The 25,522-nt window shown below is 34.8% G+C and overlaps 1 protein-coding gene across 2 annotated transcripts in view; it reads left to right on the forward strand.

Moving 5' to 3' along the window:
• The window catches only part of TUSC3 (tumor suppressor candidate 3), a 161,958-nt gene that overhangs the window by 112,309 nt on the left and 24,127 nt on the right, over positions 1-25,522 (forward strand). For both annotated transcript variants that reach the window (XM_080373911.1, XM_080373910.1), the window contains exon 7: positions 23,489-23,552. In XM_080373911.1, the coding sequence (XP_080230037.1) occupies positions 23,489-23,552 (64 nt within the window). The remainder of the gene's footprint in view (positions 1-23,488; positions 23,553-25,522) is intronic.

The raw sequence follows: 25,522 nt of genomic DNA on the forward strand, positions 1-25,522 counted from the left end.
TGTTAGTATTTACACTGAAATGAATCAATGGCTTAACCGCTGCTAGTGGACTGTACAGAGCTATAAAGGATTGCTTTTCATTTCCATGGACTTGTAGGTCATTGTTAGCAATGTGTCAATTAATTATTCAAGATAATTTCTGCAAGAATTTTGTTATCGTCATGACTAGGTGTAGATAGTCTTATGAATCATGACTGCATTTAGATATTCTGAAGTAATTTTTATGTTTTACTTGAGTGGAATTCTCATCCCTATTATAATATACAGGTTAGCAAATAAAGATTGAAAAGTGTGTCAGGGCATAGGGTTTCATCAGCAATCTCAAATATTTCAAATATATGAACAATAGCCCTTAGTATCCAATACCATCATCATGACAATTAAAATCCAGAAGTCATCAAATATGCTAAGTGCCTGGAGAATTCTATGTAGGCAGAATTGTAGCTCTTCTGAAAGCTAGACTTTTTCTTAGTATCACAAAAATTAGTCCATATTTTTTGATTGTTGGAACTAATTGTTGGTTAATATCATACCTTATAAAGTTAGCTGTATATCCCTCTTAGCATCACTCAAGAGGCTGATAGCAAGTACATTTCATTTGACAATAAGACTCCAAATGAATTCATATGGTGGCCTTTAGATCAAAACTTTGGATGTTGTATGAAGAGCTCTGTCAGTGGAAAACTTCTGTGTCAAGAGTATTAGTGATTTTAGGAAGTTAAATAGTTGATAATATATATTTTATAATGCATGAAAGGTCAGGCTATAGTATACATCTTACAAAATTAAGGCTAAATTTTGTCTTTTTTCTGTTTTGTTGTTCTTAGTTGCATTATCTCTTCTGCCAATGTACATGTTTTCAGGAAAGCGAAAGTAGTTGAGGCAGTGGCTAAGTGAGTTCTTTCTCAATTTTCTTGTTGCTGATGGGGTTACTCATTGAACTAAAAAGTTAAAAATAGAAGTTAAAATCAATACCTAAACCAGTATTGTTTTCAAATACATACTTTCACATTTCTGTGCATACCCTAGCAGGTTGAATCCTAGTAGTTTTTGTAGTTCTGAAAGGATCCAGAATGTAAAAAGGAAATTAAGAATCAATTAAATGAAAATAGAGAAGCAAGACTGATGAAAAATATTCTACTTATTATCCAGCTTTTCTTCCTAGCTGTGTCATGATCATATACAAACTTCTTTGAGAAAGTGTCCAAAGACTGTTGACTACCAGAGAGTAATTCAGATATTAGTGGTTCCGTTCAGCTTTTCTGCTGTGCAAAGTAATTTTTTTTTCCTACATGTATACTAGACTATTTTCAAAGTTCCAGGTATGTAAGGTAGTAAAGGAACTTTATTCAAAATGCCCCAAGAAAAGCAAAGGTTTACTGGTAACATTTTTACTTATGATATCATGGATTAACTTTTTAAAATCAAAACAATGTGTCTTCAAGATAGCTAAACAATTGGCATCCATATTTGAAGTTGTTCTTAACTTTTTGTTAACTAGCTTAGTTTACCTGTTTTGAAGGACTTTGTAAATAAAAATCAAGGAACCTGTCTTGTGAATCTTCAATTACTATGAGGATGAGACAGAAATATACTGAAATATCTGGAATGACCTCCCTCCAGAAGCATAGCATCATTTTTCAGTGGTTCTAGTCAGACTTTTCTGAAAGTGGGACATGGAGTTCAATGCTGTAGATTAAAGAATGGCACTAGCAAGTATATTATAGCAAACATTGCAAAAAAGTCACGTCATTCAACATGGGGAAATGAATAGCCTTCTTAGTTCTTGATTGTAGATGGTCTTGTTAGATATGATGGCTTTGGCTCTCCTAATGTGTGACATTTTTACATTTAACATAAAAAGCTTGTATCAATACTGTTATTAAGTCAAACACCAATATTAAGTCAGTGATGTTGCACAAAACTAGTCACCTCTATCCAAGGACTATTTGAAGCTGTCACACAGAAGGCCAAAAGAATAAGAATTTATATTTGATCATTAATCTGTGACTATGACAACAGAATTAAACCTAAATTTACTTGAAAACTTGCTATAAACTATTTGTCTTATGACTACTATCTAGATATTAATATTTTTTTAATTTCCAGAGTAATTTGTCATTTTAAAGATACTTTTCTTTAGCTTGTAATACATATTTTGGTTGTTCATTCTTTATCTTTAGTTCCAGAAATATATAACTGAGTGGTAGGAGTGGATATGAGGGTGAAATTTCTTAAGGTGGTTAATGAATTAGCTAAGAAGAATAGAATAGCTATAAAAACTTTCACATGTATGTGCAAAGGTGTGTGTGTGCATTTATATTTATGTATCCTTATATAAGGATATGTTTTACAATATTCTTCTGGCTTAATGGCCATTATTGGCACTAACATCTATCCGTTACTTTTGCATCCTAAATTGTGATATTTTGGGGGGAGTGCAGAGTGCCTTTATTTCAATCTTTTAGTCATTAATCTTTATGGTGTTGCTGCTGACACACTACTTCTTCATTACTATAATTCTTATCCAGAGTAACTTTGTATCAGTATATTAGTTTTTCTTTGGTTCTTTTCATCTCTTTACACACTACAATGACTTATTGCTTAAGGCTGTATCTGAACTGCTACATATTTTGAAAATATAGACAGAGTCAACGTTCATATATGTGCAACGGTTTACCAGTTATATGAAGATATTATTGAAAAAATTGAAAAAATACTGAAATACATATTTTCTTAATAAGGAATGAAATATTACATTACACCTGAGAGCTATGAGGTCTAAAGCTTTTTTGTTTACTACATTTTTTTTTTTCTCGTGTTCTGGAAAGCTGGTAAGAGTCTTAAAAGCTCAGGGTTCTGTCAGCTTAGTTCCAGGTCTGGATTTTTTTAGTGGGAATGAGTTTTTTGTTTATTTGGAAACAACACCAGGAATGTTCTTGTAGCTATAGTTAGCACAGTATGTAGTTACTCTTCAGTAAAACAATGATGTGCCTCTTTCATATCTTTCTTTAACAAAGATTTACAACAAAACCAGATTCTAGTCAGCTTGTTTTCTTAGGATGTGGGCTGTATACAACCACTTCTTTTTGATGGATCTGGGCCTCCTTGAAAAATGGTACAAGCTAAAGGGAAGTTGTGTAAGAGGGGAAAAACATTCTTGACTCTGTCCTGTGTTACCTAAAAACTTTTGTGCTAGCAATTACATTTCATAGGTTATATGTTTCCTTATGATACACTTAATAAAATATAAATAAAATCTTTAATTCTTAAAGATACCCTGTTGTCTTTGGAAGCAGTTTGAAGAACATAAGCGATACATCAGAGATATGTAGTGAGTACTTCATTTATATTGAATTGACTAAGAGTGGAATATTGTTTAATTTACACTGAAAGGCAGCGAACAGTGGGAGCTTTTAAAAGGGGGAGACAAAGGATCAAGGGATTTAAGGTGCTACAACTGCATGTTGCCAAGAGAATAGCGAGTCAACCTAAAGATTGTTGCAAGAGTTTAAGTATTGCATCATACTTCTTGAAGTTGCATTGTACGGAATGGACAAGGCACACGTTGAATGAATTAAAAAAAGCTCACTACTTAAAAGGTTTTTAACAGGAAGAGATCAATAAGGAAGACTTTTGGGTGACCAGAGTTTACTAGCAATCTAGACATTAATGTTCTGTGTCATTAAAGAATTTCAAATACAATGAGAAGTAGTGTTGGTACTGGAGGACTGGGAATGTGGTTAATGTGATGTCAGTTTTTAAAGAAGGTGTGGGGGTGCTTCCAAGGCTCACACTAAACAGGATAATCTAGATAACAGCTGTTAAGATAGGAATATGTGTGTGTGAATGGAATACCAGAACTAAGGGAGAAGGTATTTAACCTAATGCTTTGTTAAAGAGGGTAGTAACCATCAGATGGATTAAATAGTAACCAGGGAATTACAAAGAGACTTTTGAAATAAAAAAAAGAATCACCTTGAAAATACGTGTGAAGAAAGAATGAGAATTTGTACCAATGGGGGAAGGACCTTGGAGGGAGAACAGAGCAGCAGTAACAACTAGCTTTCCCACTGCTGGAAGTGACCCCACTGGCAATATGACACTGCTTGGGCTTGACAAAGCAGCCTCTTGCTCAGATACTGGACATAGCCCATGTCTAGCTAGTAGATTAATAGTATATGCAATGCATATGCAATAAGTAGGGATTCAAACATGGGTGTGTGGGATGTTTTCACTTGTGTGTGCATTTACTGGGTTGTAGGGAGCTTCATGGATGTACACAAAGTGAGAGCACAGTGTGGGAGGTGTGTAATAAGCAGGCGAAAACATGCTTCTGGAATCCCTGATCTGGATATAACTGTGTGAACTGAGCAGTTGGTTTTTTTCATCAAGGCTTTTGAAATCACAGAAACAGAAAACTAGCATGCATGATTTCTGTATTGGGCAAACTAATAGATACATGAATAATTGTGACACATTAGAGAGAGCAGCATGGCAACGTCTTGCCTCATGTATCTACTCAAGTTCCTTGAAAGCATCAACAGGAATGAGAGAACTACTGCTAACAGTTGAATTGAACTGATGGAAGTTTTGTCATCAAATAGGTTTGAAGAACTTACAGAATGAGGTCTGAGTTCTCATGAATGAATAAGGAACTGATAGGTGTCAATTAGTACTTTTCAAGGTGAAAGGCAATCAGTGCTGTCTCATAAGGATTTATGTTACAACCTTTGCTATTTACTGTCCATCCCTTTCCAAGAGCTTGAAAGTTTGCTGTTGGCCTTAAGGTATTTGGAAGAATAAAAAGAAGGGCCGGCTGCAGAGAAGTATAGGTGGAGTTCTGTGCAGAAGAACTGTGCAAGAGTGTTATCTGCCATTGTATTGCTCTGTTGAAAATAGCTGTGACGTTTTGTGAATGAAAAAGGAGATCATACGTTTTCCTTATAAAGTGTCTGTAAAATGATTGGCTCTTAGCAGGCTATTTCTGTTGGGGACTAAGATCTTTTGGTTAGGGTGTAGCATAATCAAAACAACTTCTAAATACTCTGTGGACAATTCTAAAGTTTGCTCTTTCATTAGAAGAGAAAAACACTTTCAATGCTGTACATTCTGTGTTTTATGCACAGCTTAAATACAGCCTGGGAAAAGCTCTGGTGATGAGACAGGGTGAGCTAATGTATGGAAGTGCCTCTTTAGAAGGAATGATAGGCTGATTTGAGTGAGGTGCATTAAATAATGACTGACATTGAGTAAAGTGTGGAGGGAATAATTTTCAGTTTACTCAGATTTGAAGGTGGCATTTTCAGATGTTTCTACATGTTAGACAGTGTGGAACTCTTTGCTGCAGGTTATTGCATGTATTAAAAGTTTACAGCTTTCAAAAAGCTGCTGTACAAATTTGTAGCTATTAAAACCCCTTCGAGATGATAGTTTCAAGGTAGTCTGCCTAAAACCTGGTAGTATCTCTTGGGAGGCAGTATCTAGGGTAGAGACTTAAAGGGACCATTCTAGATCATAACCTCAGTCTAAACTGTAGTGTCATTAACAGTATCTATCTTGGAGTATGTGAAGACTATTAAGTGCCAAGTTATTCCTTTGTCTACAGCATTTAATAAAATAATGGATTAAAATCTGACAGCAAATGGTTCAAGTGCTTGTACTTCAAGAGATGTGAAAATGGTACAAGTATTGTCACAAGAATGAAGATTTTCAGTAGTTGGTTGTTAAAAAATAACTAGTGGTTTCTTAGTGTTTTATTGTAAGATTGAAGAGTCTTTTGTGCGGTCATACTAGAGCTGCCTTTGTCTCACACTGGAATACCTTCATCATTCACATGGTGTATATACCAATTCACATCCTTTGGAGTTATGCAGATTTAAAAAGAAAGGGAAAATGAGATGTGGACTGGCAGGGAGCAGTACGTAGTCCTGCTAACACACGCAGTCGCAATGCATGCCAGCTGTTCAGATTAGATTTTGAGGGAATATGGATCACTGGAGACAGATACTTGAAAACAGAAAAGATGTTCACTAGAGGGCTCTTAAACTGCTTAGGCAGAGATAAAAATGTGCTTCCTAGTGTTGAAAATAACTTAAATTTTGGAGTAAGTTATTTTCTCAAGGCAGATGCTGCATTCCCTATTACTTGAAGGAGTTTTAGGACATGTTAAGGATGCTTAGATTGAATTTGGAGAAATTTACCTCCTAGTAACAGAAGTTGAGAGATAGTAGAGGTAGTACTTAAAGGACTGTGTCAGTTCTTGTCTTGATATGTGATCAAATCCACTTTATAATCTTTGAGAAGATTGAGCACATACATACAATACATACAGTAGCTTCTAGCCATCACAGTTCCTTGTTGAGATAGAGTGCAGTAAAAGTCAATGCTTCATCTGTTAGTTGTTGTTTTGCTGATTGACTGGATACCAAGCAAAAATTAGTTGCAAATCAAATACAATAATAAATGCAGTTTATTATATTACAATACAATAAAGGAAAATAGAATGCAATATGATAAAAGGAAGCAGTAGCAGTTATGTGCAATATGATAAAAGAGCAATAGAAAAGCATCAGATCATTACTACAAAGTGTTGCAGAGGCTAAGAAAAAGATACATTACCAATTACCACCTTAACATCAGCCAAGCCCACACTGTGGCTGGAAAACACCATTGCAGACAGCACCAGGGGTTTCTCTGTAACTGGGAAAATTCCTGTGTGGTGTATCCACCCATAGGTGAGGCTTTTGGCCCAGTCCCAGAGCTTGCCTGCTTTTATACTCGGCTAAAAACAAAAGTAGTTTACATAGTATACGTAAACTTTTAAGTTCAGGCTAAGTGCAGGTATGCACTATCTCATGACTCATAAGGTTCACACATGCCAGGGACATTGGAAAGATGCCTGAGCGTGGTAGAGTTACCGTCATGACACAGCTGCACACCATATTTATTGTCTGGATGTTCCTGCTCATATCTTGCTTGTTCAGGGGGCTCAGGACCAACACCACCTACTCATTAAAGTTGTCTGTGAGCTCCCTGAGCTCTCTGTCCAAGTTAAACAATTCCTAATTAAAGACAAAGACTTTTTCATCAGCAGTAATCAATTTAATAAATTTTGACCACAGCTGCCATTTGGAGTAAGCAAAGAGTAGTTGCCTCATGATGAAAAAAGAAAATATAAAATCTTTCTGGTAAGTGGCAGAGAAAAGAGCTCACCTCAGAGAAACTTCAAATACTAAATATGGGATACTGGTCCAAATATGGAGCATTGCTCTGAGGATGTCATGAAATGTTCCCTAGATTTTTCTTGTTCAAGCCTTTAGTGTTAGCCGTATTTTGGTTCACTAAATAATTCACTCTCCAGGTCAGTTTACAAGAAACTTGGGGGAGAGGCATTTTTAACCGCCAAAAACATGCATGACAGTTTACCTGCTGAATCTCATACCTGAGGTTATTTGTAGAAGCCTTCCTTTTGTATTGAAAGCTTGCTTTCTTTCTTATGGCAGCCAGTTGACTCTTTTGCAGCTAAATGTTATGTAGAAGTAAATGCATTAGATTGAAATTCTTTGATATAGAGTAAATGGTTTTACTTTATAGTTTGTTCTAAGCAATTATGTTGCTTGTTGTAGACTATATATCTTCATAAATATTGATGTTCTGAAATTCTATCACCAGAAAACCAAGAGAATGAAATATTGGCTCTGTTGAAATCAATAGCAAAATTTTTATTGACTTCTTTTGAATCAGCATTTCACCCAAATTATTTCAGGTGCAGAGGAGAAACCACTGTGCTCTTCTATGAATACCATGGGACTGGATGTATGCTTAGGTCAAAGTCATTGCAAGGTTTTTTAACTAGAGCTTCATACTGTGTGTAAACTAGACAAATAGGTGTGTGGTGACAACTATTTTCTTTTTTCTATTTTTTAAAAAGAAAAGATACTTTGAGAAATCATCTGTTGTATTAACACGATTGCCTAATTAGTCTATAAGAACTGAAGGGAATCTTGACATTCCAGAGATGTGAAAAGGGGCAAAGTTCATTATGAAGCCAACAGCTGCTCCTCCAACACTAGGAACAACCCTTTGTCCTAAAGTGGTGGGATGTGTGGACAAACAAGTCTTCAGATTGCATGTTTATGTTTTTAAGTTAGAGATTAACTTGCCTGTATGGATGAGTTCTGAAAACTGAAAAAAACGCTGAGGTTTCTTGGAATTGCTGTTTGGAGTTGTGTTGTAATTTATTTCAAGAAGACAAGAAAGACCATAGTAGAACTTGCTTGTCTCAGTCTGCAGTAAATTAGTGAATTAATTAAATTCAGAGAAATACAGCAGGTTAAGGCAGTGTTCTGCCTGTCAGACCCTGATTCAGGCTCAGCTAGTGAATAAGTTTCACTCCAGCACACATCTGAAAGGCAAAACTGGAAGTTTTTGCTTGGTTTCAGTGGGCTGCAAGTACTCTGAATTATGAAAATACTATGTGTTACAAAACCTTAAATCTTAATCAGATTTGGCATGCTGTCTCAAAATTCTGTTGTGATAAAACTATCAATGAAAAATATTTCTGAAATGCTATGTATTTACGTGCAATGTCCAAATTTATGTATAGTAGGAATAAAATTAAGGAACTCAGTGAGTAAGCAAACAATTCTTTGCTCTCAAAGCATTCAGTTATCTGGTACTGTGATGCATTTAGGTATCTGAATGCTAAACTTGGAAGTATTTAAGCCACCTAAAAAATGACACAATGGCACTAGAACATATTTAAAAATCTGCTTGAACACGGATCTGTCTGACAGTGCTTCCAGATCTTTGGTCAGTTTGTCAGGCTGTTCTTGTGCATTAATTTTAATTTAATAATTTATTTTATTTTTAAAAATAATTTTAATCTAATTAAATTGTTTTATGTTAATTTACTAGGTGACATACAATCCTTAACTTGTTCAGTTTTTCTCCTTCATTTAGAATCTTCAATTCTTACTCTTTTTTTTTTTGTGTGTGTGTGTGTGTGGTTTTTTTTGTCTGAAGATATAAATTTTTTCTTCCTTGTGCACAAAAGCTATTGACCTATTCTTGCAGTTCCTCATGTGATGAAGTAACCCATACACTTTATGCATACTTACAACTGTTGATAAAATTGTTGTCTCTTAAAGCCTCCCAGGCTTTCCTTTTCCACCTATGTTACAGCATTTTGCAGGTAAGATAATGATACTAACTTTGTTTTGCGCCTTCCTAGACAGTGGATCAGTCAGCTGTTTTTATATCTGTAACTTTTGTTGGCAACTTTGCAGCAGACTATTTAATGTTATGGCATGGTTCAATATAATATATTGAAATATAGAAATCTCTTGTTGACCATTGCTAAGTGTTCACTAAATTAAATGGCCTTAGTGAAGCACAAAGAGTTTTTTAATTCTTGTACAATGTTTTTGGGTTGTTTTTGTTATGCCCCTGAGGCTTGCTACATCTTTGGCCCCCTCAGATTTTTAGTCTTACTGTTCAATTAAAATTTCTGGTTTTATTGTTTCATAAATTCTTTTTCAGAACCACGTTCAACATAAAGCACTAAATGCAAAGCACCAAAGTAATATTCCATGCTTTGTAAATTAATTTCACTGCCTGCTGGTCTTGGGAGTCATGTCAGTTTTCTCGATAATCTATGCTGCAAAAACTGAAAGTATCTTTTCACTGCTGTTCAGCCTGAGGACATCCATAGAAATATTTTTTCAAACCTGGAACTTTTTTTTTCTTCCTTTAATTGGGAGAACAGTTTCGTATGTGTTCTAATTTATATTTCATTTATGTTTCTGTTTCACTATGGTAGTCTTTCACCTGCTTAATCAATACTGTGTGTGATTCTTCTTTTGAGTGGTTTCCTACAGTGTGATTTCCATTCTAATCCATGTCTGTCTGTGTCTGCTCCACCCCTCACAAGTGGTAATTTGCAGTTTAACCTGTAAGAGCCCTCAAAATCTTAAACATCTCACTGATTTACTTACTTAGTTGCTATCTTCTTCATGGTATATCAGCTTTTCAGAAATTCTTATGAGCAATTTAACTTCTGCATTTTTCTTGTGTTTGTTCAGCCTTGTCCTGTCTTTTTTGCCTATTCGCAGTGACTTTCTTTGATGGGATGTTGACATTTCTCTTTCCATTTTCTTCTTAGTATGTTCTCATCTACCTCTTTCAGGCATCATAGTGCTCTCACATGGAACATATGAATACTATTATATAAAATTTGTTGTTGACATCAGTATTGTATCTTTTTCTAGTTAAAATAATACACTATTCTAAAAAGTGAACCATCTACAGTTTTTGCTTTCAACAACTTTGCCCAATTTTATAGCACTTATTTGCAAACTGCCCTCATTTCTGCAAAGCTGTGACCTACTAAATGAAAGGTTTTTTTCTTCTCTGTTACTTACCACAGAGAAAGGAGAATAATTTATCATGAGGTATTTTATCTGCTTTTTCAAATATCTACGTTGTGTTTCAGTACACTTTGTTAATGAAATTCATTATATGGCCTTTGCCTTTGACCTAAAAGCTTATTTGTACACAGTGGCCTGTTTATTGTTTGTTTTTATTTCAAAACACTGAATGTGTCTTGGAAGTACAACTTTGTTATTTTATGAATTTGGGCACATTAATTGAGCTTAGAACAGCTTTAACTTCTGATATTTATAGAATATTTCTAAGCTTATGTACTCCTTTCTGACCTGAAAACATACTGCAGTTTCACAATTCTGTACTTGTAATATCCTTTTAACTTCCTTGCATACAGTGTCAAAGTCTCACATGAACAAGCATTTAATACATTTTAAGAGAATTTTTCATTTGGCCTCAAATAATGCCCAGGTTCCCCTGTCCCAAATACATGGGCATCCTATGTTCTATTGCTTTATCTTCTAGGTATTTATTTTTATGACTTCTTTATTAAAGCTAACATTTTAAATATTTCTATATAAGCCTGAATATAATGATTATTCTGAATGTTTATAAGACTTGTGTTGTTTCTTGCAATCCTGGAACTTTTTGCTTCTTCACTATTTGGGTGGGTTTTTTTGGAGGCAGCTGACAGAAGGAACTTGAAATGCAACTGGTCTTGCAAACAGCAGCATTTGATCTGTATTCACTGCAGGTTGGAATACTTGCTAATGATAGCACAGCAAATAGGTCTGAGGTTTTGTGTCACAACATAAAATTTTTAGCTACTGTCTTTTATGGTATATTAAGTTAATGCCTGCCATCCTAAACAGAACTTTAGAAAATACATCATCACAAATTTGATAGTTGCTGAAGTACAAGATGTTTAATGGCATAGCACATCCTTTGAAAAAGTGTTCTCACTCTTATATTCTAATAATTAGGAAGCACCTGCCAGTGCATTAAACAATGAATTTAAATAAGTGACTCCCGTAGCTGCCTTCATAAATCATGGATTCAAAGCATTTCTTATTGTGAAATAAATTCCTATTTGTCAAGTGTGCCTGCTTTCAAATTGTATATTCTAAACATGGTATGATTCCTTTGTTCTCAGTTTGTCCTGCTAAAGGCTTCATTTTGCTCAGTTTCTGTGTCATATAGGCTTATTCTAGAATATTGATATGAAGATTAAAAACAGTACAGGAAAACTTAGTAAGAATTTAGTTTTGATGCTTTTTTTCTATGCATTCAGTTCTGTTTTGAATTTTTTTGTTCAATCATGTTAGGACTGTCCTTTTCCTTAGTCCCTTTCTCCAAAAGATTGCTTCTTTGTAATCTTAATTGTTAATTAGCAGAAACAAAGACCAAATGAGAGTGATTGTACTGGGAAGAAGATAACAAGCATATACCTCTTTTCCATTGAGAAAATTCTGGAGTAGATTTGATTTTTCATTCATAAAGAAAGTTACTATATTAGTTTGCAGAGGAATGAGGAGAAGAGATATTAAATACAAAGAAAAGGTTTTGGAAAAAGAAGAATTAAAGTAGGAGTGTACATAAGTTTCCCTTAAGTAATGTGTGCCAGCCTGAATTCTGTTTTCCTAAAAAATTGATGAGATGTTCTCTTTATCCCAAAAGTAATGTTAATATGTACTGCTGTGGAATGATAGTAAATAATGAACTTAAAATATCAGTATTTAAAGCTTTAGGTCATTGAAATGATATCTTATTAGAACAGCATCAGATGACATTACACCTGAATCTGAACAGAATAATAAAACTCTTGCTGCAATGAAAATATACTTCTCTCTGACTGAGAGGTTGATACTTTATATACTTTATATACTTGCATAGTTTGGTACATAATACTGCTTTTAATAAAGACTATTCAGTTTTTAAGGTTTTATTCTGGCTCACTGTCACATCGTGACAAAATCCCAAAGGATATAAAACGTCAGGACATGCATGTGTATATGTGACTGTATGTGCGATATGCTATGTAGGAAAAAAATTGGTTATAAAATTTTGTTGACAAGAGTTTTTTGAAAGAGTTGAAACAGTTATGTATTTCAAACAAGTATAATTTTCTTTCAGTTTTTATAAAAAATATCCTGAAATATAAATAGCTGAAATAAAATATGTTACTACAAATGACTCTTGTCCCTTAATGGTAGCTCTAGCTTCATTCTCTTGTGTTCCAGTTTTGACAATTAGCTGCCAATATACTTTCCAAGAATAATCCAGAGTTTACAAAAGCTGTAATCTGTAAAGACATCAGAGATCCACAGCTGTACTCAAGAAAAAACTTAAATTCATGAATCTGTTGGTTTATACAGTGTTCACTCAGCTACCTTTATTTAAAAATATGTGTTAAGCTTGATAAAATAATGTACATGTTATGCTTTAGATGGTGCTAAAAATTACTTTGTCAAAAAAGACTAGCATGGTTTTCCTCTCTGGCATATCATATTGACTAATTTTTCATACTCAATTTTGCATTCCTGATCATGCCTGCCTAGTATCTCACCTTCCTAGTTAAATAGTATTTTAAAAGCAGCATTCCAAATACACAAATATTTCCTCTATACTTGACCAGTTTGTCTGCTATTGCAAATCCAAAAAACTGACTTGACTTTACTATGGAACTTGCAGTCTGTGGTCATTGTGAAACCTGTAGCTCAAATAATACATATCTCTGAACTCTGTGTAGCAGAATTAAGGGCAGTATCCAATTTGCTTGGGGTAGGTATCTACATCAGACATCATGGGATTATTCTCGCATTCCTCTATTGTTGTTAACTGGATTGTGGCTTTGAGGTAATTGGGATTTACACCTCCCCTTGCTTCTGCTATAAAGCAGACTTTTCTGGCATTTTTCAGCTGTTTGAATTCAGCAAAGTTTATTTTGGAGTCAGTTTCATAGTGAAGCCTCTCTTTCTTCACTTCTGCTTCCAGCACTTCAACATTCAGGTCAAACTACCTTTTTTGCCTCACTTGGAAGCCAATTCAAAGAACACTGTGAAATTTTGACAGAGAAAATATCACAGGTCATAGCTAAGAAATTAAAAGCATCTTTGAGTTCATAAATATTACCCAAAGGTATAGGTGGTTATGGTAAAAGCTATATGGAAAAAATGGCTGTAATTTCTTTGTCCAAAGAAAATATTACTACAGACCCAGGAAAAGAGAAACTTAAAGCTATAGATATTTTCTGGATAACTAGAATCATGTGCAACTTCACTAGTCTTAGATTCTAAACCATAATTTAACTAGCAGCAACCAAATGAGCTCAGCTGAATGGCTATTTCAGCTCTTCCACCTCTATAATTTATAAGGAAAACTTATGGGCTACTATACACTAACTGTCCTGTGTACACCATGACCCATCTTTCTCAGCACACTAACGGTGTGAAAATCATCATGCTTCTGCACTGTGTTGGATAAAAGGGTTCAGGAGGTGGGGTGGGGAAGAAGAGTTCCCACGATAGAACTTGCCAATGGGAAAAGTGTAGTTATTTAACCATGGTCTTACCAGTCTTATATGATTGTCTGGAATTGTGTCATCAGTGCCACCTAATCCCTATATCAAAAGAAATTATAGGTATATGGTTAACATCTAGATGCATATTTTACCTTTGACTATTTTTTTTAAGGAAAAAAAAGAATGCAGAAGCTAAATGACCAAGGAGATATATCGCATACTGTGCCATATTTCCCATGGGAATGAGGGCAAAAATTACATGAATATTTTTGAGTTCAGAGAACAGTTCTTATTAACAGCATGCTTGTAATTTTAGGGGAATGCTGTTCATGATAAACATCTCATAATCTCTTTTGTTTCCTAATTAGAAGAAGTATTATAGTTTGGCTTCCAGGTTTTAAGCAAGCAGTCTGTACTCCAAAACAACTATTAACAGTTGAACTTTAATTGCAGCTCTTCTTTCATTAGAATCACTGGCTTAGTTGTCCAGTTGTAATGAAATGTGTAGGAATGTCAGTTATCTCTTGAGATTTTTTTTTGGCCATCTTTCTTAAGCTGATGAAAAAGTAATCACATTGTTAAAACATAGCATCACAGTTGCAAAAATTTCCTTTCCTTAGGCAGCTAGCTAAGCTGTGTCATGTAAACTTCCCAAAACTACCAGAATGCTCTTTCAGAGATCCTGGAAATCTTGCCATCATCTCTGTTAAAGTCTCTCACATGGGTACTGTGTGTTGTAATGCCCACTCAGAGGGAAGTCATTTGTTGCATGCCAATCTATTAAGGTAACTTGGGAATTCAGTGCTGTAAGAGTAGCAATGTTTTATTCCTAATGAGAGGTTAAGTTCTGGGTTTTTTTCTGAAACTCACAAAGAAATGACTCATCAAAGGATTGCTGTATCTTTTGTCTTATTATTTATTAATTGCTAAATGGGGGAGAAGTCCGTCAGAATAAATTCTTGTTCAGCGAGTTGTGTCAAAGCCTCTATATAGCTGAGCAGAGCATTCACAGTTTCTGAATTTGTAAGATCATTTCTACTAATTCCTTTGATAGCACTTCTAGACACCCTAAATAATGCAGCATAGCTATAAAAGCTGCCTAGACAGCCCAAACAGCAGCATAAACTAGGATTTGTATACTATCTTAAATTATACCAACTACCCTTTCCAGCCAGCTAGCCTGCAAAAGTAGGCAGTGTTTCTCCACTTTGCTGTAGGGCTGGGAACCCAGATCATATTCTGTGCTTGGTGCCAGATGGACTTTGTGGAAGGCAGCCAGCACAGCCTGTTTCAACCAGCCAGTCCTGTGAAAACTCGTTGCTGTCTTTGGAATCTGTTTTGGTTTGGGGCAATGGTGAACACAGCAATGAACTCAGGCATGGAAAATGTAACTCATATTCATTGAATTAATATACGAGTGAATTAAGGAGGCTGTATGAAATCATTGTGTGTAACTGTATTATATATGTTTTTAAAAAATAAAACATCAAAAATATATTTAACAGGGTAAAAATTTATCTGTAGCTATTAAACTCTCCCATCAAATGTGGCTGATATGTTTTATGGTCATCAAGCGGAAGTCTGAACACTGCATTGCTATACCAGGGATGCTGAAACAGGTATAAATACATGGAGGTTTATTTGTGGGGTCCCATGTTGGTTTTCTAGATTATCCTACTACTTTTAGGTGAAGCACTTGAGTGTAAGCTGAACAAAACCACTAGAAGTGTGTAGTTACCACCTTTAGTAATTCTGTTTATTCCTCGCCATTTGGTGGTGTTGGTGTGTGCAGCTTGGCTGTTTTCTTAGTCCTTGTCTTGTGGCCTGTAACTGAGCTGGATTGAATTTCATGTGGAGACATTGCTTAGACAGACTATTAGCTAGGAATATAATAAATGAAATTTTCAAGAGTGGCATTCTGTTGGCTTATATTTGAGTTGGAGATGCTCATAGAGCTACTAACTCTCTAAAAGAAAGTGTTTCAAGTGGGTTAGTGTTAAACTAAAATGTTCCTGTTTCATTGTTTAAAAAAATGAAAATCCATGAAAAAACTACTGCTTCAAATTCTGTCTGCACATTTCCTGCTATAGTCATATGTGGTCTTCGTTTTGCTAGAAACAAATTCATTAATTCAGGATTTCTGTTAGAAGTAAGTGAGTTTAGATTTATTTTTGGTCTAATACTACATTATACTTTGAAGCAGTTAAGCATCATTTGCAGATATGCCATTTTATAACTGGGTATCTGCAATAAAAGTGATTGCCCTATTAAACACTTGGATATTATCTGAACTCTTGGACATTAATATGTGATTAGAACAGTCAGAGGTTTCTGAGCTGTTTAGTAAATGAACTGGAGTCAAGACTTCTCTGTATTTCTTTAGTTTTTGAGACATTACTTCATATATTTATGTACTTTGTTTCAGCGTTATGTTCCTTAAAATGAACTCATACCCACATTACATCCCTCTGTCCAAAAAAAAGGCTGAAAATTATTTTGGCAAATGGTGATCAAACACTAATACATGTTCTGTGTTGGTAGCTATTCTCACACATGTGAGTGAACAACTTAGGCCCAAAAGAGCATCGTCTCATGTTTTTTTACATCAGTAGTCGTGATAAGGGCTTTCAGAGGGCTGCCTGCTACAGAGGAAATAGGTCATGTTCATGTACTAGTGTCAGCAAATAGTGCTGTCTTCTGTGATGGAAAAAAACAGGGAATTACATTATGTTTCTATTTTCAGATTTTCACAGACCTGCCTAGGCTAATAACTTCATATGAAATCCCCTATTGGGTTCTTAAGCAAGTTAAAACGCTGTTCTGCCCATATGAACTGAGCAGATACTGCTATGTAGTAATAAAACAAGCATATTCGGACGGCATGCTTCAAGTGAAGCTATGTGAAACTTTGCCAGTTTTAGAAAACAATATTTAAATGGGTAGCTGCAGTAAAAGAGTCAGAAAGCTAGGGTTTTTCAGCTGCGTAAGATTTTATTCTTAATCTTGCTGGGCAGGGTGCCACTTTTGAAATGTTACATAGTCAATGTGGAAGAACACCTATCTGGAGAAATCTGGTTATGATCATGAAAACACACAATAAAACATGAATTTAATGTATCTTGATGTTTGGTCTCGAAGTGCTTGCTTTGCTGAATGAACGATTTGTTTTCCATAACATTTAACACATTTCTGCATTCCCACTTATAATGTTAAGGTATATAAATTGTGAGAGAATGTTTTAGAACTTTTGCCTTTCAATCATTTAAATACTGCTGAAAGCCATGCTACTCCTGGACTTGGAAAACATATAAACCTCTGATGATATAAAGAAGGTTGTGGGGTTCTTTATTCCCCCCTCTAAATTATGAGAAAAGAACAACTTCTTATAGCTAATGTATGTTTTTGGCAAAATCGATGGACTTTAATTGAAATAGGCCATGTTGAAGGCTTAATCATAATTAAGTAATCCATGGCCTTCTGTAATGTTCCTCTCTCTGATGTATTTCACCCTGAATGTTAATGTAGAAAGGAAAACAAATTAACAGCAGCTGTCCTGTTGGTGTGGAATTTGTAACTCGTAACTCTCTCTCTTTGGGCACCATTAACTAGTCTGTTGCTTCATCTCTTTCCACATATATTAGCATTAATTTGGCCTGTTGTCTCCTCCAGGAGACAGTCTCCATCTAGAGGTTATTTTCAACACGCAATCCAAATTCAACTTATTATTAAGAAGGATAATTATTACCAAAACTGTCTGGTTTTGATTGGTTTCCAAGAAACTTTTGTATTAGATGTGCATCATGTCTTGTAAACTCAGGGCAAGTTACTTTCTCAGATACCCAAAATTATAGTACTTCATGAAGTAGCTTTGTATGTTATGGTATTACTAAACCCAACTCAGCTTGATCAGTTCACTCCACCCTAGAATCTTTTACGTACATACTCATAGAAAAATGTAATGTTTATTTTAGGAAAGATTACTGGAGCACCTGAAACCATGTTTCAGTTTTGATGTTAGGTACTCCACAAGTTAATTGCATTGCCTTCAGGATTAACGTACAACTCACAGAGGCCTTATTTCCACTTACTTTGTTTCTGGTTTATTTACATTGCATTAACAGAAAGGAAGGAGCGAGCACAGATTTCACTCAATTATTTTACCAAACTGTTCCAACTATCACTCTTGAAGGGAAATCACAAGCATATGCTGTATTTAGGGAAATTTAAAAGTATATTGCATTGTTGTTATCGTTGACTGTCTTAGTGAGGGATTATATATATGTACCATCTGCAGCTCAATAACAGTACATATGTAATGAGTTTAGGAATAGTAGATAAATATTTAACACAGCTTTGTAGAAGTGTACGTGCATTGAACAATCATTTGTCACTGCCAAAGAAAATGGCCTGATTTGGGGAAATGTTAATTTCTGTTAGCAATTCAAATTCCTTCTGTGGAATCAGACCCGAGATAGGAGAATGTTAAAAGCTGGAAAAGAACCCACTGTTCAAAGTCAGTCACTCACGCTTTGGTTCCCCTATTAGTCCTACCAGTGTGGCACTTGCTGTTGCATCTGTTACGTGGCTGTGGTATTTGTGTGGCTGTACAGCTGTTCTGCTCAAACTGTGGCTGCATCGCTTCTGACAGACTTTAGTTTTGCATCTTACATGGTCCTCCCTCTTGATGTCTGTAAAATGAAAGAGAAATACTGAGTTTATTCATTAATTTATTTGAAGTATTTGCCTAGAGCACTTGCAGCCAGATAGACTTCACAGAGCTTCCAAATATTAAATAGATTCAGTGTAAAAAAACCAGAAGAGATAGCAAAACCAGAAATCTTACTTCTCATGTCTTAATAGTTTGTCACTTCAAATAAAATTTTGTGAGAATATGTGCCTGGCATGTAGGTCGTTCAGCAATCTTCTTATATAAGGAAAGAAGTATGAAAATTGAGAAACCTCATGTGACCAGATCCATTCTTTTGGTAATATGGATATAATTTCAAGAACTTAATCCAATTAAAAATTGCTGTGGAACCACAAAAATGTGTGGAGAAAACTGGTTGAAAACTGTTGAATAGCTAATTTGTCTACATACTTTAAAAACCCCTGTCTTTAAATGTGTTCCATTTAAGGTAAGTCTGAGTCACAGATGGCCATGAATTTCAAAATTTAATGAATCAGTGGCCATTGCAGTGTACAGAACTGGGGTGTGTAGGTACATTTGCATAAATATGTATCCATACAAATATAATCTGTGCTTCAAGTGGCTTCATACTGTTGTCATGTGCCTGTAGGGAAAGACACAAGGACAAATGCCACACAGTTCTCATCGTTGTCCCCTCAAGAAAAGCTATTTTCCATCATTTTTACATTAAGTACTGGTCTTCTGTCTTCTGAAAACTTCTACTCTAATTTTTGTCTGTTTTTTAGAGCATAGGTCTGACAGTTCATTGTGGAAAAATCCCATCCTGTAATTCCTTTGTGAAGTGGTTAAGATGCGTTCATCATTAGAAATGGGGTGAGGTACTGTCATAAGTACAGGTGATTCACATTATATTGTCAAATGCAAATTATTTTGGTTATCCTTTGGCACTGGAACAGTCTTTCAGTGTCTTTACTTCTAAAGTACCATCGCTCTGACTGACCCACAGCTGTAGAGGAGATGTACCATTGTTTTGAGCATTTGGAGAACAGTGTCTTGGGGGAGCCATTTAAGGAACCTGTTGATCACATGCAGTTAGCTTTATCACTAGGTAACTTTAGGGAATAATCTAACAAAGGACATTTATAATAGAACAAAGTTAACAGTTAAAATGAGTTGAGTCGCTTGGGTTTTTTTTGTTTGTTGTTGGTTTTTTTGTTGGTCGGGTTTTTTGTTTGGTTTTTTTTTTGTTTGTTTGTTTTTTAGTCAATACTGGACAGTAAACTTCTGCCTTATTTAACATTTTAACTAACTGGCTTTCAACTAGCACATTCTCTCTCTAAGTTAGCTCAAGATCTCTTGCCCTCTCAAATAACGATGAAGCTTGAGTTTTGTGTTTAAGGTGGCTACTCACTTTACTTTTACCCATTCCTGTTCCCTCTCTGGGGACAGAGCAGCAGGTAACGTTTGTCTCTTACTAGCTTCTTGATACACACATAATGTTTCCAGAACTAAATGAAAGAAGATCCACTTCCTTGCAAGCAAGGCTATGCCTTTAGCAACTCAAGTTTGAAGAAATATAGTTACAACATTAATCCCTATGAGATGTTTAGCCAGTAATTCATATTCATCAACTAGTTTTCAAATTACATTCTCTGATTCAGGTCTTCTGGGCAGGTTTTGTTTCAGGTTTCAGTTTGGTTTTTGTTTGTTCAAGTTTCAGTGTTTGCAAATGAACTGTATCTAGTCCATGTTTTTTTCTTTATAATGAGTGTCAGGTGGTATCTAGGACCCTTATCTGTCCACTAGTTAATAGTGATAATTAGAATATCTCTGTTTTCATGGTTTTGTTTTCATAAGGACTTGACTTTTTGAGAGACTGGTCTGGTGGTGCGTTTCATACTGTGAAAGCTTCTCAAACAGCTCCTGGAAAAGGCTCAAATGAAAAAATCCTGAGACAAACATGCATATTTTACATCATGCAATAAACCTAATGATTTTGGGAATTCAGTGAACAGGCATTCAAAGATTTCTGATTGAGAATCTTTCTAATGGCTGTATCCTTGTTACATCATTGTGATACCAACCCTGCTATTACTTTAGATCAAATCACCATATTACTGCTGTAACATAAAAATGCGCCTTCTCAGGTTGACGAGACTTAAGCTTTTTTAAGCAAAATATTATTTTTAAAAAATTAATGATCTAATTAGTCTTTACAGCCTTTAGTCTTTGTGGTGTTTCACCTTTGCATTGTAAGTAGTCTACACGTACAACATTGCAAACTGGGTTTACCTGCTGCAAACTTTGATGATCCTCAGATTGAAAGCAAATTTTTCAATCAGTTTTTCAAGTGTGAATAACTAATGAAATATCATGCTTGAAGTTTTCGCTGTTGAGAGCATATTTGCTGGCATTTTAAAAGCATCATTAATGTATGGGCTTGACAGCTAGATAGTTATGAAACTGTCTTGTTCCATTAAGAAGATTCTTTGTTTTATTTGACATTCACAAGTGAAACCAGAAGACACACAAACTTGAGTAGTATTTTTAAATAAAGTTGCTATGCTGCGTCGTGAAGACTGGTACCTAAAATGTGGTCCTTCCCCAGTGTGGGACAGATTTATGTCATCAGAAGCAGTAGCATAAAAGTTACTCTTTTTGAAGGTGAGACTGTTCCTCCCTATTAGGATGAAAGATAGCCTATTTAAAGTCAGTAAACTAATTTGAGGAAAGGAATGATTGATCTATATAGTCTCTGCATGTGTATGTGTTTATGTACATACCTTGGGTTCTGTTCCTTCAGTGGTGTTACAGTGAATTAAATTGCTACCATAAAGAGAAAGAGAAAAATAATTTACTTTAACAAAATATAAAGCATATCAATAAAAATGATATCTCTCATCTAAATGTTTTTCAAATACAGAAGGCATTTATAGTTTAAGGAATCATATGACAACCAGTTTTATTAATAATGTGATAGTAATGTTGTCTTTTCAACATGGAGTGTATTTCTTTAGTACCCAGTGTGCATTTTTATACTATTTAGCATCTGTGTAGAGGAAGAGTAGTAGTGATTGTGTATAAATGCATATAGGTATTTAATAACTAAATCATTCTACTAGATCGCGTTACACTTTTCTGCTTAAAGGCTCAGGTTTTATTTCAGTTCACATTGTATTAATATATACAGTATATATTGAAATAATTTCAAGCTTTAGTCTATAAACTTGGTGCTATGATTGTAAGAAGCAATAGTTGTTTATTTGTTAGGCATACTTGAATCCAGATCCTGCAAGTGTGTATGTATGCCTACATATGTCTGTGTGTTTATTTATCTTCAGCTGCTTGAGAAATAATGACAGAGGGTCACTATTTGCAGGACTGTGGTCACAACTGAGTCAGAGTACACAAGCTATTAAGCATTTTAACTTTGTCATTAATTTTTGTTAATGTAAAATATTCCTATTTCCTTTGTTTTAGATATAATTGTCTGTGTGTGTGTGTGTGTGTGTGTGTATACCCTTAGTGAGATTTATAAAAAGCCCTGCAAAAATTCAAAAAATACACATCGACTTATTGTCATACCATACTGCAACGAGATAGTCTTATGAGATCAGTGGTTTTTATCTTGTTAAAGAAAAAAAGATGTCATCTTTGAGGAATAGAATCTCTGGATACATGAAGTTTTTGCCAGGCTTGGCTTTGAGTTGGTTATTTGAATGAACATAATATAACTGAACTTTGAAAAAAATAGATAACCATCTACTGAGTAAAAAATGTTATTATGTCTTATGAACTCCATGTTTTGACAGTGCATCAGTCAGAATTTAACCAATGTGGTTGAAGGCATTCTTTTGTATGCTGAAGCACTGGAATATTTAAAATCTGAATTGTTCTGAATCTTTACAAGGATGGTATTCAGACAGAATTAATCAGAGTAAAGTGAATTAAAGCAAATAATATGATTTAAAAACAAACAAACTAACAATCCTCTGAATCCATAAGGAGGGCAAAAAGTCTCCTTTTTCATTATCTTAATAGGAGTGAGCACTTTTCTTTCTATTTAATTGGGGTAAAAAAATTGTCTATTCCTAAGAAGAATACATACAAATAATAGTTTGAGAACATGGATATATTTAATTTCATATTGAATAGTATGACAAGCTATACTTGATGTTTATAATTGATGTAGTAGATGATACTCTCCCTTATTTTGTGTATGTTTGCAGTCCAAAATTTATCTCCTTTTTTGCTGTTGTAGCTACTTAATAATACACACTATCAACTTCTGAATAATATGTTATATGTCCTTAATAATAAATGTATAGAATGAGCCCATTAACAATTATTTTGGGGAAAAACAGAGCAGACTGTTGGGTTTGCGTTTAGTATTAACATCTGTTATTGAATTTACTACAATTCTATATGAACAAGACATTTTATGAATTAGGATTTTTTATGGACACTATTGTACCTTCTTGGAGAAAGATGGAATCTATTTTGTATGAAAAACTTCACTCAATCTGTGTAAGACTAAAGTGAAATGATTTTTTGAAAGGAAGGTTTGTTTTTCACTTTTGTGAAAAATCTTGATGAGGCATGTCCTTGATTTCATCGCCTCCCTTCTCAAAAATTGTATCTCTCCAGCAAATAGATGTGTGTTCTTTATTCCACACTAGCAGCAGTGTGAAAAAGAGCCCAGCGTAAGTAATGCACTTATGTATGAAACTTTACATTCATTGTGTGTATGTGCTTTGCCTAAATATGCTAGTTTTAGCACTCCTTTTTACTAAACTATGCTGTTAACTTGTTGCTGTTGCTGTCTGTGTTTTTCTGCAAAGCGGGGTTTATTTTCATTTTTACATATTCAATTGTACCATTTTCAATTGATTTCTTTGTTTTAAAGGAGTTTGGTTTTCATTTTTGTTTTACAGAGTTACATACATGGAAGCAGTCAGGCTCAGTTTGTTGCAGAATCACATATTATTCTTCTGCTGAGTATCCTTCAAACTGGTGATGTACAGAAAAAAAAGCAAGCTGAGGCACAATGTGCTGTTGAATAAAATTGCTCTGACAGTGAATACAATTGAACTTTTGAGCAGGTATTGTATTTTGGCTTACTTAACATATATTTAAATAAATATTAAATATTTTTGCTGTTCACTGCCAAGTAAAGCTGGTATTGCTTTTCACTAATATGTGCCTTATCTCCTTTGTTACTTATGTCTGGTTACTAATCTTAATGTTTTTTCCTTTCAGTGTTATCTTTTTAGTAGCAGAAACAAATTTGCTTCTCTTTTCAGTCTTTGTTATAGAAGTTAAAAAAATAATGTTAAAAATTATTTTATTTGTTTTAACTGACAAGGAAAGCGTATTGCTGTTGCCTAATCATGCATGAAGATGATTTGTCCTCCAGTGGTCTTTGGTTTGGTTTTATTTTTCCCACCTAATCTAAACAGTTTACTACTACTTCTTGGAACAAATAACTCAATCCCATTTGTCCTGACATTGTCTCTTCACAGTAAGACTATAGGACTGACTTTTACTCTTTCATTCTTACTGAGTCAGAGTGAGTTAAATTATTTTTTTAATATATCGTAATAATTTGTAAGAAAAAATTCATATGCTATCTTGGTTTCTTTAAACCCTGCTTCTCATCAACTTTGTTCATTGAGTGAAAACTCTAGTCACCATTAACCTCTATTAAAATACAGTCATTCCATCATAAATACCTTCTTCTAAGGAGAATGAGAGGAAGAAAATAACATTTCCCAATTTGAAGTAATTGCTAGATCTCAGAGTTTGATGATCGTAGCTGCTCTTTGTTCTCCCCCTGAAGTTATGTTGGCTTAAATCCTGCCCTTCTGGCTTCCCTGTCTAACTGCATCTTTGGCATTTACTGTCCAAAGAGAACATGGTCATTAAATCTTTTTGCTTCATTTCATTGATTTGCCTGGCATCAGTATTGCTACCTGCGAAACCTTATTTGCTCCACAAGTAGGCATTACTGATTTGATTTCAAAGTTATGATCATATTTTGCAAAGTAAATGCAATATTCACAATTGAACTGGAATACTGTGTCCAGTTCTGCATCTCCCAGTACAGGAGAGATGCAGACTTACTTGAGCAAGTCCGGCGAAGGACCACATAGATGATTGAGGGACTGGAGCATCTCTCCTGTGAGGAAAGTCTGAGAGGGCTGGAGCTGTTTAACCTGGAGAATCTTTCAGGGGGGCCTTATCAATGTGTATAGATACCTGATGAGAGGAAATGAAGAAGCAGGAGACAGACTTTCTTAGTAGTGCCCTCTAACAGTATAAATGGGCCCAAATTGAAAAACAGGACATTCAATCTGAAGACAAAAGGACACTTCTTATTGTGAGGGTGGTCAAACTCTGGAACAGGTTGCCCAGAATGGCTGTAGCGTCTCCACCTGTGAAGATATTCAAAACCCAACTGGATATGGTTCTGGGCAACCTGTTCTAGCAGGTTGCTCGATCAAAGAGTTGGATTACATGGTCTCAAGAAGTCCCTTCCAATCTCAACCATTCTGTGATTCTGTCTATTCTCCAGATTTTATATTATACCCTAATTAATGTTGTATCAAAAACAACATTATGTATGTGTTAACGTTTTGAAAGCATTTTTCTTTTTTTGTTATTTCTAAATTTCCTTTTCTTGGGAAGAGAGAATTAATGATAAATAGCTTTACCTGAAAACTGCCAAGTCAGAACTCAGAGATTATTAATTTATTTGCTAGTTTTTTTATAAAAGTACACAGAGACAGCTATTGCCTTTCAGATTAAAAGTTTCTTGTATAATAGTATGCATCTTATTAGTATCATCTTTATGCTTTCTTTTGTATAGCTGCAATTTATTTTTCAATATTTTTTGCTTTTTTTCTGAACTGCCACAATTTAAACAAATCTGTTATCTAAAACAAACAAATCCTGTGGGCTGTTTAAGA

Source organism: Falco punctatus, assembly GCF_963210335.1.
Source record: "Falco punctatus genome assembly, chromosome: 1".
Lineage (NCBI taxonomy): Eukaryota > Metazoa > Chordata > Aves > Falconiformes > Falconidae > Falco > Falco punctatus.